We start from the raw sequence: 14,901 nt of genomic DNA, 5'->3' as shown, positions 1-14,901 counted from the left end.
TTCGTCGACAATTCCCACATGGCATTTCCTCAGTTTACCAGTCCTATTTTGAGCGAATGGAGAAAAGACTGAAGGAAGAATTGAAGGACAACTATGGCAGTTTTTTGACTGATTTTCTGAGTGCTTTGACTGTTTCTGTAGAACCTTTGCACAAAGATTTCATCGTGGACATACTGCTGCAAAACCGTAACACTTCAGAAAGTGATCCCTTGAGCGATCAAAACCTTCCTACTTTCTACTTTCAGGATGTAAATGCCAATTCTCCGCACTCTCAACCATACAGTTTTTTTATGGTATTAGCTCTGGCTATCTAATGTTGATTAAAACAATATCCCCGAGTTGATGATATCCCTACTTCTCATAATCTACTTGAAATTCTATTGATATATCGTAAGGAGAAATGTATCCTTAGTCAATCACGGGAGTGAAAGCTTTATGACATTTGGCGATCCAGGGATTTTCCCGTTCTGGTCCATGCATGTCTTAAGAAATAAACCTTTGCATAGATGCTGTTCAGTCCGAAAGTTTCTCTTTCCAACGAGCTAACAATTTTTCCCCCGTCTAATATATACAGTCATAATTTATAAGATATTCTGAAATTGATAAGGGCTTTACAAATAGTTCGTTATCTTAGCCTTTTAAAAATCTAGTTTTTATTTTGATAATTGTTGATATCTCAGCGACAATATTTTTCCTAGAATCTCATCTCATTCGAATCCGATGTCCTTTACTACTGAACTGATGACGATAAAACAAATCGTCTTGCTTTTCTCTCAGGCAACGGATAGACAGTGACACAGCAACCCTAAATGATAAATGGAAATTACATCAAAATTCTTTTTGGCAGAGTTCAACGAAGTCTATATTTAGAATCAGTCATGAATTCTTTATGTCACTGCGAGGTCAAATTGCGGATACTCTTTCAAGATACCTTTTTCTCATTTGTTTCCGAGAATTATTACACGGTATTCGACCTGTCGCGGTCGAGATTTTGAAGCTTTGTTTGCCATTAAATCTCATCTGATCTTGCCTCCACTAGCCGGCTTAACTGGCGATTTTGTGTGCGAAAATTACTATTTTCCGTCTCAAACCTCTCGCGGCCCCGCCGCCTAACACTCAAAGCTCTCACAACCGCGAGTTACATGTACACAGGCACTCGCAGGCATGTCTCCATAGCGACTCGACGAGCAGCTCTCCAGAGTTTGTATATCATCGACAACAATACTGATGATTGCCAAGGATGCTTTAGCTGTTGAAGGGTGTTTGTTGGCTTCGCTGGGCGAGAAATTTTGATGAGTCCTTTTTCGTCTTAGTAATACAAGCCTGAATTTTTGGCGATTCTCAGAATTTTAATAATCAATAGCATGCTGTGTTTCCTCGCAAAATAAATACGCCATTGAAATTCAATCGGCCGTCAATAGCCTATTGTTTGTAATGCCTAAAAGAGCCAATGAGGACCGCCGTTCATACGCATGACCAATTAGACATATATACCGTTGATATTATACCGTTGGGCTGCGAAGAGGTTCTCGAAGAGCAGATGACTCAATCTATACCTTCATCTATATAGAAGCGCAGCCGATAGACAATAATTCTGAACAGAGTGAGTCGAGCAAAGTGCCCTGTTTTTTCAGTAAACTACTCAAAGGAAACACATTCTTTGTGTTGACGTCTAGCAGAGAATAATTGTTGGCAGGTATGTCTTTCTAATATGTTCTATGCCTTATATCAAGGTTTCCACATGACCTCATTCCTGGCTTCAATTAGGAATTTTGCAGCTTTTCTCCTACCTAGAATACAGTTGAATACGCTCTTACTATTCAGTGCAAGTTTAGAAGATCAGTAGAGTCCATGCGATCCGACTCAAATTCTGGGAAATGGCTTACCTAATACAGCGAACACCGCGTGTGTAACAACGGAAATATGTTTACATCTCCCGTTGATTAGGTGAAGCGCCATAGGTAAAGATCGTTAAAAACTACCCGCATAGGAGAGTTTGCTGCACTAATTGCATGTTGTGAAAGGGTCAAAATTTCTTTGTCACTCAATTGCCAGAGGGAGCAAGAGAGCAGGCAGCGAAATTTTGTCGTAATTAACGTCTGAAAATATTCTTTCTCGGAAATAACGCAACCACGTAGTAGTCGGAATGCCGTAGGGCTACCTCGATCGATTTATTATCGGACTGAAAATATAGGAATTCCTAGAAAAGGTGTCGCTATATCCGATAAAAGATGCTTATAATGCGACGGGCTATATTTCCAGTGCAGTGTTCCATGGAACATTTTGCCTTTACCATTGCTTGCGAATTTGAAATAATCTAAGCGGGTTTGCATGAACAGTATGTGACTGCTAACCGACAGTTCAGTAAGCGTGCCATTGTCTCGTGATAATGAGCGATCCACTAAGAGAGTAAGCTGTTTTTCTAGGAAAGCAGGGTTATGATAAGCTTAAATCAAGTCTACAATTCATACTAAGGCGGGCTTGAGTAAGCTATATCGAAATCTGTCGAGAAATTGACGGTAATTATTCTGACATTTTGACTAATCTATTGAGCCGAAGCAAAAGTTTTTTTAAGCCCGGATAAAGTCCATTGCAGCCTTACCAGAGATCTTTAGCATAACGATGTTAAGTTATATTAGAGATATAAGCGTAAATGTTCGAAGTTCTTGGTCTGAATCGTTTTAATAACAGTATAGTAAATAGGCTGAATTTTGTGAGAAAACGACCTGTGTGTACAGGGCAGTAACAGAAGGCTGTGTGAGGCAAATAAATTACTTTCGAGGCTGTGACCTTGCGCTCACAATTCCGGATGTGATGTTGAAAACACAGTTCAATGGTATCGTTGTGTTTGAAAGGAAGTTATAAACTTCGATTTTCCTATAGATTTCAAAGTTAAATGTAGTGAAGCGTTATATGTTTTTTTCCTCTCATATGTAAAGGAAAATATTAGAATTAGATCTCTCAGAGGAAATATATGGAAGTTACATAAATCTTCATATCTGGTAAAAAATGGTGAACGAAGAGGGTTTAGAAGTCTCTTCAGTCACAGTAACAAAAATTACACCTCCTCTACATGATAAAATTTTATTTAAGCCAGAGCATATGTAAGAGAAAATGTTCCATTATTTTCTCTTGGCTCATGAAAACATGAACAAAGTTTGCAGACTTTCTCTGTTCCTGAGACAGTCAGGAACTAGTTATTAACCCAGGGAAAGCTCCAAGTAATTGAACATCATTGGATGGGAAAATGTCTGATACATTTTTACTAGGCTGTTAGCCAGTTGCAATTGAAAGGTTGATCGTTTTCGTCTGTCAACATAGAATGGCATTTTGAACGTCTACTCTTCTATTTTGTTACTATTTATTCAGCATTTTGTCGGTTTTATAATAAAGATCCAAGCGAAAATTAGTGACATAAAGGTAAGAAGAAAGTATACTATGACAGTCCATCGAGTTTTGGATCAAGTAACGTCAGTTCGACTGTAGAGTGATATATTTAATTGAGTGCTGAAAATGGGATGATATTGAGTAAAATCTTTGTGAGAGTTCTAATGTTATTCATATTCTCAGTGAAAATAAACAACTCATGGCCTGTGCCCCTGAAAAGGAAAAGATCAATGTTTCCACGTGCGTAGCCATAGAGAGTCCTCCAACATCACCCTTTGCCAGTTCCATAGAAAAGAGCAATGGTGAGAAGTTACGGAATCTTGTTATTAATGAGGGAGGAGCAGCATTAAGGAAACTCCTGAATACATATCACCCCTTTCCACTACTAGCTACTTCGCTCAGTCAACACAAACAAACACTATTAAGTCTCAAACGTAATAAGGTTCTTCATAATAATCAATGGGAAAAGCTCTTTCCACCTGATGGAACGCAACCAGATTGTGAGTCGTTTGACATAACACTGCTTGTGATCCTCTTAACCAACATTTGTGGTTTGTCTCCTCCGAACACCGGATGGAACAACAAGCCTCCTCCGAACGACAAGTCCACAGAAGCAAATATTGTTCGCATCAGGTATTTTCGAAATCTGCTCTATCATGCTCCATCAACTGGAGTTCCCATGCATAAGTTCAACACCTACTGGGAGGAAATTGCTGATGCTTTGGTTGCCCTCGGATTAGATAGGAATGAAATAGATGCCTTAAAGGAAGAGGAAGAGTTAGAGAAACTGGCACACTTTGATTTTAAAGGAGACATAAACCATTACCTTACTAAATTTCAAGACGGAACGCGTGAGTGGATCTTCAATAAGGTAAAACATTGGTTAGATGACAGGAGGTCGCCGCACCGTGCAATGCTGATCACTGCAGCTGCCGGAATGGGAAAGTCCGTCGCCAGTGCAGTCATTTGCAAGAGAATGCAAAAGGAAGACAGGCTAATAGGGTGTCATTTTTGTCAACACAGCTGCGACTTCTACCGTGATCCGAGACGAATGCTTCAATCACTGGCCTACCAGTTAAGCTCGAAATTGCCAGAATACAAAGCAGCCCTCGTAAAGCAGCTCTCCAGTGACTGCAGGAAAGCGCTAGAAGATATGACAGTTGAAGATCTCTTTGTGTGGCTGTTTAAAGAACCCCTTTCTACTGTGGAAGACCCTGGCAGAAACGTCCTCGTGGTAATAGATGCCCTGGACGAAAGTGAACTCGATGGACGCAATGAGTTACTTGATGTCATCGCCAATTACTTATCCAAATTGCCACTTTGGATAAGATTTCTTATTACCGCAAGACCAGAGAAAAACATCTCAGACAAGCTAAGAAATCTAAAGATTTTCAAGTTGCAACAAGAGGATGAGCAGAATCGTGATGATATCAAAACTTTCTTTGAAAAGAAACTGAATTCTGATGTAACAAACCCAGACAGCCTCAGCGCAATTGTACAAGAGTTGGTCCATCTCTCGAATGGCTCGATGCTCTTCGCATACTTTTTAATACGAATGATCCAAGACGGCACATCACCAGTAAGTCCAGAGGAACTTCGTCGACAATTCCCACATGGCATTTCCTCAGTTTACCAGTCCTATTTTGAGCGAATGGAGAAAAGACTGAAGGAAGAATTGAAGGACAACTATGGCAGTTTTTTGACTGATTTTCTGAGTGCTTTGACTGTTTCTGTAGAACCTTTGCACAAAGATTTCATCGTGGACATACTGCTGCAAAACCGTAACACTTCAGAAAGTGATCGTTTGAGCGATCAGCGAAAACTTGAGGGTGTTATTGACTGTATTTCTTCTCTTTTCATTCTTCGAGACGACCAAGTTCACATGTTCCACAAATCTATCAAGGATTGGTTGACAGACCCGTCCAATGGATTTTTCTTCGTAGAGAAGAAGGAAGGTCATAAGATTCTGTCTGAGTTGTGCGCTGAAGTACTTGAAATTGTGAAGGGACGTCTTGAACACCTTGCAGAACCGCCGCCTCAAGCCAAGATAAAATACGCCTTACGACACGGTGTCAAGTACATGCTGGAAGCATTAGAGACAGAAAGCGCTCAAATGGAAGAATTAGTTCAAGGGTACGTGACAGATCTCGAACTCGTTTATGCCAAGCTACGTACAGAGGACACGGATGTGCTTAAGGATCTTATTCTTGTGCAAGAACATCCGAATTCAAGGGCATTAAGCGAAGAAATCCACAATACGATTGAAAGCCTTTTACTACAATTCAAGAAAAAACCTAAGCTGCTTCGAGATAATCCTGGGGTGATTTTCCAAAACTTACTCAATGAAGGAGGATCAACACTTTATCAACAGGTGTATGATACTCTTTTGAGTTCCCATCCAGAAATACCATATATGGAGCTGTTAGACAAAAATGGTCATCAAGGCCCTGTTGTTGGTCGATTTTTCTGCTCTGACAAAGTGGTTTGCTTTGATGTTTCCCCAGACGAAAAACTTTTGGTGAGCGAATGTCGTGATGGAAAGTCGTCGTTATGGTCACTTGAGACTGGAAAGCGGCTATGGGAAAAAGCCTTATCAAAATCGATGAAGTCGTACAATGAAGTTCCTCTAGGAAGTGCTTTTCGACAGACGCGCGAAGATAATGAGACTGGGAAAAAGACGCTGTCGTTTTACCGTTCCACTGTCTTCCATCCAGACGGTTGTTCCATTTTGCCAGGAAACTTGGCCAAAGTTTGCAGCTTAGATGGAGAACCGAAGTCACTCTTTCCAGGGAGCAAATGTCATTTCAATGTTTGCTATTTCTCAGGTAACAAAACTAGGATGTTAACTGATTGTCCAGAAAACGCCCATCAAGTGGTCATTTGGAACACCAAGAATGGTGAGGAGATCAAACGCTTCGAGAGCGAAGAAACCATAGCTTCTTTTGCTATTTCTCAAGATGGAAGTCGTGTTGCGATCTGCACTACAAGTGGCTCACTCTGGTTACGAGCTGTTGAAGGTCCCAGCTGGAAGAAAGCACCTCCAAACATTTCTGGGGAAGGTAAGCCCTGTGGATTGTTACATTTTACAGAAGCGGGAGCTCTTGTCTGTGGCAGTATCCAACATGAGCTGTCTGATCACCGAGACAAGTACAAACTTTCGGTGTCAGCGCTTCAGTCACAATCATCTTGTGTCTTTCTATGGCCGTGGGAATCGGTTGATTCTGTTGATGGATTGAAAGCCGTTTGCAAGACAGCCCATATCGTTTCTGCAGACTTGCAAATTGGATTTTGCCTCACGTTACTAAAAGATTTGGCAGTGGTCGGGAGTCCAACGGTTAATTACTTGACGATGCTTGATATTACTCACTCCCTCCAAGACAAAGAAATGCCACGCACAGCACAAGCTGCTTTTTCTGCAGTCAACGGTAGGACGCGCTTGTACACGACTGTCGCCATTTGCAACCATTCGGTAGAAATGGAAACGGATGAGCCACGCTTGGTGACATTTACTATGCGGGACGCAAACAATGCCAGGGAAGTGAAGCAGGAAAAGTCCTTCCAACACAGTTCACGTCGTGTCGAGAATGGGATAATGACTGTAACTGTCACATACAATGGTGAGAAAGGTGTTCTCTTGCAAACAGACAGCAAGACATTAGAGGTATGGAACGGTGACTTGTCTCAAGGTCTAAACTCTATCCCCATGATGGGCGAAATCGAGAGACTAATTCCTGTATCGCAAGATCTTGTTGGATGCGTTTTATGCGCGCCTAAATTTTCATCCGAAGGACAACATGAACTTACAATTGCCTTTTTTGATGTCTCCGCATGGAAAGTTGTATTTGAAAGAAATTTGAGTGGTAAACCAGAACTGAAATCGATTGCGTGCAGTCTTCAAAGAGGTGTGGTGTTCTGCGCTCAAAACGACGCAGGAAAGCGCGAAATGTTCTTTTACAGAGGTGAGGCAAATGTTCCCATCTGGAGAGAAGACGACGTTTACCAAGGCGGTTGCAACTGGAGACATCCCCATTGCGTATTTTCTCCTCAGGGAGATGTAGTCGTCACATGGAATACTCTGAATGACGGCTATGGATTGCACGCTCTCAATGCGAAGACTGGTTGGAAGAAGCATGTCTTTCTGGAAGACTGTTACGACATCGCCGACTGCAGGTTTCTCAACGATGGCGAGACTATGGTCTGCTACAGATACGAGTCTAACGTACGACTTTTCAGTGTTACATCCGGAGAAGTGCTAGCTGTCTTGGACATAGGAGAACGCCCGACCTGTATAGGATGTTCTACTGATGAGCCTCTTATTGCTGTTGGGCTACGTTTTGGAAATGTAATAGTGATTCGAGCACACTTGCCAAAACTACGGGGAGCCAACCAGAAACGGAGAAAGGGTGAGTAAGTATCTTTATGATAAGTGTCAATGGGTTACAATGTAGATAGCACTTGGTTTGCTGATTGATTTATCTAAGTGATTCTTCATTTTTATGTTGAAGGGAATTGATTTTGTCTTAACTTATTCACGATAAGTACCTGGTCCCGCAAATTTGAGCCTCCTTCGCCGTCAATTATTTTCGAAACTTAAAGCAAGACCAACTGGGTCACTCGCCAATTTAATTTACCATGTGTTTCGTCTTGTTTGAGTCATCGTGAACTTCTAAGGATGTCCATCTTTATTTCGTTGTTATTGACTGTTTTGGTCTCTTTGGTTTTGATTTAATGACTCGTTAGAGAGAAGCACTCTTTAAACTTGCTTTGTGTAGGTGAGCATGCATGTCCCACGAACATACCGTTCATTTCCTTACGATCAAAAGAAATACTGAAGGGTCCTTGGTCACCTGGTTCCTTGAGGTCATGTCTAGGGTGAAGGCATTCCTGCCTACTGGATCAGTTATGTCTACATTCAAATATGTTGGACCTAAGCCCTAACGTTTTTCATGATGCCAAATTTAGCCTTGTTACAGAAATCATTATGTACGTTCACAATTGCAGGATTTTTTTTTGCAGGATCTGGTGAGAGTCTAATTAGCGGAGATTCGCAAGTCAAGAGGAGTAAGTGTCTGTAGGAAGCCGCGGAGAGGTGCTAGCTCAAGAATGAAATAATCGTTATGAACACTATTTTAAAACTCCATTTATGACAATGACTGTTCATGAGAACTGACTAAGTCAGAACTGATTGATAAAAAATAATCGTTAGGAAGGACCTCATTAGGGATCCCAGGGAGCCAAGATGGCAAAACTGGGGAAAACGTCGATGAAAAAATGATTTAAGTTTTTCGTTAGGACTTTTTCTTTAGAACGTGGAGAAGTTGAAGTTCATTTCTCAGTATACATACCAGGCGTTCAAGGTGATCGGCATAAAAACAAGCTAAAATTTTCTTTCAAACTACTGGAACGTTTCCATGATGACGGAGACCATAGAAGCGTTTTTTACAAAGCACATTTAGCTCCCAAATCAACTTAGTTTTGAAAGACGCAACCTACTCAACTGCACATAAACAAAACTAGAGAAGGGAAACCAAGGAAATTAGAAAACCAATGATTAAAAAAAAAGAAAGAAAAAAGAAGAAAAAAAACCAAGCTAGAAAAAGGGAACAAAATGAAACAAGGCTAATTCACCGAAAGGCTAAAAATATGGGTATTGGAAGGTGTACGGCCTCATCAGTATGCATATTCTCCATACTGTTCTCTATACATTTCTAAAGGTCCTGACAAAGAGAATGCGTTTAACAATCAAGAGCGTCCCTCGTTCGTTATCAATTATCTTATTCATGCGACCTTAATGTGTGATTCAGGGGTAATATTGTAAAAAGAAATTAGAAACAAATGATCCAATTGGTTAACAACGGTGTTAGACACGTAGCTTTTATGTCACCTTAGTTTCCTAAAACATCCTGCTTCGCTAAACTTATGAAAATGTGGCCTCTAATTTAGTTAAAGTTTTTGTTCCGATAGAAAACGAAGAATCCAAACCGAAAAATAACTTGCAATCGTATAGTTATAATAGCAATTTTATTCGATCTGAAATCAAATTAATATGTACAAAGATTCTGCTTACTAAATGCAATCTCATAATTAATAGATGGAACTAGAAAAGTCAAGTAAATGTCCGTGAGAGCCAAGAATGGATGTAAGCGAACCCAGATGGTTCTTAAAACAAGCCTAAATACAAATGCTTTAACCCCCATTAGGTAAGCGAGACATCTAATCTTAACTTGACTGTTCAATAACAATTTTCGTTCCACTTTCTTCTATGGCGAGTTTTCTTAAATGTCCTTGAATACAGCATGTATAAATCCGGGCAACAGGTTAGCGGTAAAAACTCTGATCGTTTCAGTACAACTGTCGTCGAAAGAACTACTGAGAACTAAGCTACTCCAATAACTTTTAACAAAGTGTGCATTGTTGCGGCTTCCTGTTCGTGACAACTAAAATTCCTTAAATAGTTCATTGTCTGCTTTAACAGTTTTAAATGGTCGCTTTAAATAGATTGCACGCAATTTACAGATTTAAAAAAATGGACGGATTGACCGCTCTTTCGTTAGGTTTACCTGCGTAATAACCCACTTGGGATGTTGGTAGAACACGAGAAAACTTGGTAAGTCAAGAGCCGGAGGCAAGTGATTTACTTAACTTTCTTGTGTTCTCCCAGCATTCCAAGTGGGTTATTACGCCGGTAAACCTATAGAAATTGCGGTCTATTGCTTTTATAAAATATACTTCAATTTTCTACGGTTTTATTGGTGCGACAAATGATAGGTTTTTGAACAACCAAGGCACTTGTAGTATGTCAGTTATTGTATAAAGTAACGTAAAACATACAAATAATTAGGATAATCAAATGCTAGAGGCATATTCTCAACTTGGATTGAACATTGTAATGTCACACTGTTGTGTAAGTTCATAACTTGTAAATGGTTTGAGTGTCATTCATTTCTGCAGACACGTTCAGAGGAATACAATGCACGATGCCAGCGTAAATAATCCTGTGTCTTGAGTGCCCAGTGCACAACTACTATACCATTTTAAAAATAATGCTAATGCACGTGCTGGCTCTAGAAGACATCAATTTGACTCTGAAAGAGAAATAAATCAGCCTAAGCGATGTGGTGGAAATATAGTTTAGACCGGCATAAAATACCTTAACTATTTGGGAAATGGGGCGTTTGGAAATATTGCAGCTTTTTAGTCTAGTCCCGAAGCGCCCAGTTTAGTACTGGGCATGCCTGTTTCTTTTTTTATTCCTGAGAATATCCACTTTCCAGTTCTTACTCTAAAAACAGCTACATCCTTAAGCAAAAATATACATCGTAACAGCCTAAACTATTTTACAAAATTTTATATTCTTCATTTATGTTGATTCCACATTTTATTTACAAACGTAACATACAAATTTTATACAAACTTTCTTTAAGCTACTGGTAGTTATTTTCAATGTTATTTTAATTGATATTATCTTTTTTAATAATCGTGTTATTAAATTTTTGGTTGCAAAGCAATTATAAATAGACTATTTATCTCTATTCATCTCTATTGTGAGGGTTTGGTAAACAAGGTCAAAAAATTTAAACTGGCTTGGAAACCTACGTAAACTTTTGATTTTATGAAACTCAAAGAAGAGACAGGGTTAGCCAGTTGTTATATCACATGTGCAAACAAAACTGACAGGCAAGGAGAAAAATTCGAAAAGATCAAACATCGATGAAACAATCGAATACTGGACATAAAAAAAGAGAACGAAACAGAAAAAAAAAAATTGAAATTACCTTTCAGATCAATTTGTCCATCACCATTCAAGTCAGCTGTTTTGATGATCTCATTGACTTCTTCTTCAGTCAACTGATTATGAAGGTTCATCATCGTCCACTTGAATTCTTCAGCACTTATAAACCCGTTACCATCCATGTCAGACACTGAACATTTCTCGTATCTCTGCTTCTGTGTCTGTTTCTTTCATCCGGGTGTCCATCGGTGGAGAAATTCTCAAAAGTCAATGATGCCATTGCCTTGAAAAAAAAATGTAAATCTAGTTCAGTTTAAACTTACAGAATCAGACCGATCTATTTCTTTTCACCCCACAACTGCATTCTTAGCCCTTTCACTCCTAGATCTCATTAGTAATTCTCCTGACTGTCTGCAGTACAATTCTTGTTATGTAGTTTGGAGAATTTAGTATTAAATCAACTTATGCTCCTCCTCGTTGATATTTTTTTTCATTCTAGTCACTTGTCCTCTTGAAATCCAATTGATATTGTAAGGAGAAGTTCTGTTTCGGTCTTTTATGGGAGTTGAAGGGCTTAAAAAATTACATGGGAAGATCATTGTAAAGTTGTATAGGGTTAGAGCTCACTTTGGGGATAAAAACCTTCTTGCCGCCAATATGTAAATCACTCTTAAATCATTCTGGTGTTGATTAAAACAATATCCCCGAGTTGATGATATCCCTATTTCTCGTAATCTAATTGAAACTCTATTGATATCGTAAGGAGAAATGTATCCTTGGTCAATCACGGGAGTGAAAGTTTTATGACATTTGGCGATCCAGGGATTTTCTCGTTCTGGTCCATGTATGTCTCAAGAAACAAACCTTTCCATAGTTGCTGTTCAGTCCAAAAGTTTCTCTTTCCAGCGAGCAAATTATTTTTCCCCCGTATAAGATATATATAGTCATAATTTATAAAATATTTTGAAATTGCTAAGGGTTTACAAATAGTTTTATCATAGCCTTTCAAAAATTTAGATTTTATTATGACAATTGTTTATAGCAGAGCTCGCAGCGCGCACAGCGCGCTCAGCGTAGCCCCATAATTATACACCATAGAAGTAACTCATCAAGCCGAAAAAAATTGGACTTACGACCGTACAGGCATCCGTATAAGGTGCTACTTTTAGCATACGCGGCCAACTGTACCGCAGGCACTATCTTAGCCATTACGTGAGGGAGGGGCGAGGGAGAAGGTAATGTGCAGGTGCAATTACGTGCGTAACTTGGATACCCCATTAGTGTGCGCCAGGAGACACCGACAGATGTCAATAAAGTGCTGCGTCCTGCGGGCTCACGGTTAGGCATTACATGTGGGCTAGTAGATGTGAAGCCGCGTAAGCAAAAATCTTTCAACCCGCGTTTTGAGCGGGAAAACAAACTGCTGAGGTTGTAATTGAATAGTAATTCTCAGTATTTTTCTACTTCTGATCAACTCGCAAAGCAACAATACCGGCAGAGCTAAAACTTTTCAAGCTGAGTAAATTGTTATAATACAAGTCCGTGTAGAGAGGGTTTTGAGTGAAAATAGGCTGGAAAGAAAGAGGCAGAGTGACCAAATAAAGCAAGAAGTATAAGGTGTACAGCGAGTAGAGAAAAACGCGTAAGAACGTTAGAAAGGACGCTAAAATAGGTAGAATACAGCGAGGGGAAAGCGAAAGAGAACAAGAAAAGGCATAAGTAAAAAGGCGAATATCTAGCGAAGAGAAACGCGGGAGGAAATACAAAGACGCTCCTGAAAACAGACTGAAAAGAGGTCATCAACAAAGAGAAACGAATTACATGGGATCCGAGAAAGAAGAGGAGGTAGGTCGTGTCTTATCTGGGTTTTCTCTTACGCTAAGGCCCAGAAAAATTCCAACCTTTTTTTACCAATCTTCGTTTGATACCAACTTCAGTTTATAATTCAAATTACGTTAAGGTAAAACAATGACTTTGGCATTCATCGCCTAAAAAACCCTCGCGCCGGTTCATCGCTCGAATAACATTTCAAAGTGTTCATATTCCTCAAGTTATTTCTTGCCCTATCGTTTGGATTGTTTAATACAGTCGTGGTGTCAAGGGAAAATGAGTTATTTTACGGATTTTGTTTTGCCTAGAAAGTTTTCAAATGATAGCGAACGGCGAGCGCAAGTTTCTATCTCTTTCTCTCTTCAGTTAACTATCGCAGGATTTATTTTATTCATTTAAAAAAATCGCGCTTTGTCGAAGTTGTGTTGTTTTACCTTAAGAACGAAGTAATAGGCTTTCCCAAAATTGAAATAAACGAGTTTGTGTCTGCGATGTTCATGTTTAAATTAAGTCTGACGCGTTAATTTGATTTTGACAATATTGTCATGTGAGAACCCGTCAAACATCTGAGAATTAAATTATGAACCGCAGATGTGTGGTGCAAACAAACTCACGGCAAAACAGTCCTGGTGTGGAATGAGTGAATTTCATTGTTTAGTCATAGTACTTTTCAGCGCTATGTTTTTATGCTGCCTACTCGATTTGTTCGAACTTCAGGAAATGGTTTGTCTCACAAAACATGGAGCGACTTTCTCTTCGCCCAATATGTCGAGGCGTACTTACTGCTCGGGTTATCATGAACACGCTTGCGATGCGATAATTTTTTCCTGATGCTGGAAACTGAACAATCAATCTCTGAAATTGATAGTCATCACATTTTGCAAGAAGCGTCCGAGCTGTGATCGTGTAATTAATCGGGATCCTGGCAATTTGAGCTCATATGCACGCTGGTAAGCACATGGTTAGCGTAAGTAGTTGTTGCTTACAGTTTTCGAATCCAAGAGCCGTTTTTGAGAGTCCGTTACTGTAACCTTCCTGGATATTTTCTGTTGAATTCATTGATGTACAATCTCGGAATTTCATAAGTGATTATGAACGATTAATTCGTATTGGCACCATAATTTAGGGAAGTTTTGTTAACACATTAGAGTGGTTTAGCAAAAGGACGGGAACGTCACTTTAGAACGGCGCGCGCAGCAAAAATGTCGATAAGAAACTGGGTCGAGAACGCCGTCGCGCTGCGTTGAAAAGTGATTTAGTAGTCGTTGCAACAAGAATCCTCACCTCGGCTTTTTAAAGATCACCATCACCTTTGAATTTTCGGTTTTATAGACTACTCTAAGGACAACGAAACTATCCTCTTTGAGAGTTATGTGACAAGCGCCAACAGAGGATAGTTATAGACACGGCAAGTAAGTAGTTAATATGAATCCACATGGGCGATTAAACTTTGAAACTATTCCACTTAAGTTTAGTCTCGAGTCTGCTGATTCATCTATCAAATTTTGAAGCCCGCTAAATATTTTTTCCATGATTTTTGTCGCTATCATTTCGTTTCTTGCTACCAGATTTCAGCACTACTCAATTTTCTTCATAATTTTGTAAAGGATAATTTGGAAATTGTCGTCGTTTTTCCCCTTGTTTACTGAATATTCTTCTCAATTATGACGGCACATCTCTTTTGAGCATCACCTTGCAATGCATTTTGAACGGAATTATACGGAGTTATGGCGAAACCATGTAGAAACCAAGCAACCCGGATGGAGCTGTTCACGATGAGTTCCTATTTATTCGTGAAAGAATGATATTGACTCAAACTAGTCACCAACGAAACGGTTAGACTTAGGAATAAGACTTCGTTCCTGTTTTATTATTTTTTTTCGTTTTTGTTTAATATAATTTTTTTTTAACGAATGAAGTCGTTCAAGACTGAATCGAATTAATAGATTTAG

The 14,901-nt window shown here is 39.5% G+C and overlaps 1 protein-coding gene across 1 annotated transcript; it reads left to right on the top strand.

Annotated features, from left to right (window-relative positions):
- Positions 1–341: 341 nt before the first annotated feature.
- Positions 342–10,902, top strand: LOC149042249 (uncharacterized). Its single transcript, XM_089212631.1, has 3 exons — positions 342–1,696; positions 3,571–7,790; positions 8,404–10,902. Exons 2-3 carry the CDS (start codon positions 3,587–3,589, stop codon positions 8,460–8,462), a joined length of 4,263 nt encoding a protein of 1,420 aa, XP_089068757.1. The 5' UTR covers positions 342–1,696; positions 3,571–3,586; the 3' UTR covers positions 8,463–10,902.
- The last annotated feature ends 3,999 nt before the right edge of the window (positions 10,903–14,901 follow it).

This window comes from Pocillopora damicornis, chromosome 7, assembly GCF_964200805.1.
Source record: "Pocillopora damicornis chromosome 7, jaPocDami1.2, whole genome shotgun sequence".
Taxonomy (NCBI): Eukaryota; Metazoa; Cnidaria; class Anthozoa; order Scleractinia; family Pocilloporidae; genus Pocillopora; species Pocillopora damicornis.
The sequence above is the reverse complement of the archived record's forward strand: the minus strand, read 5'-3'. Positions and strand labels throughout refer to the sequence as shown.

What these genes read in the sequence shown, in the direction of transcription:
- LOC149042249 (XM_089212631.1), top strand. Translation starts at nt 3,587, where the DNA reads ATGGCCTGTGCCCCTGAAAAGGAAAAGATCAATGTTTCCACGTGCGTA. An exon ending in CAACCAGAAACGGAGAAAGG is followed by an intron (nt 7,791 to 8,403) that starts GTGAGTAAGTAT and finishes TTTTTTTTGCAG; the next exon opens with GATCTGGTGAGAGTCTAATT.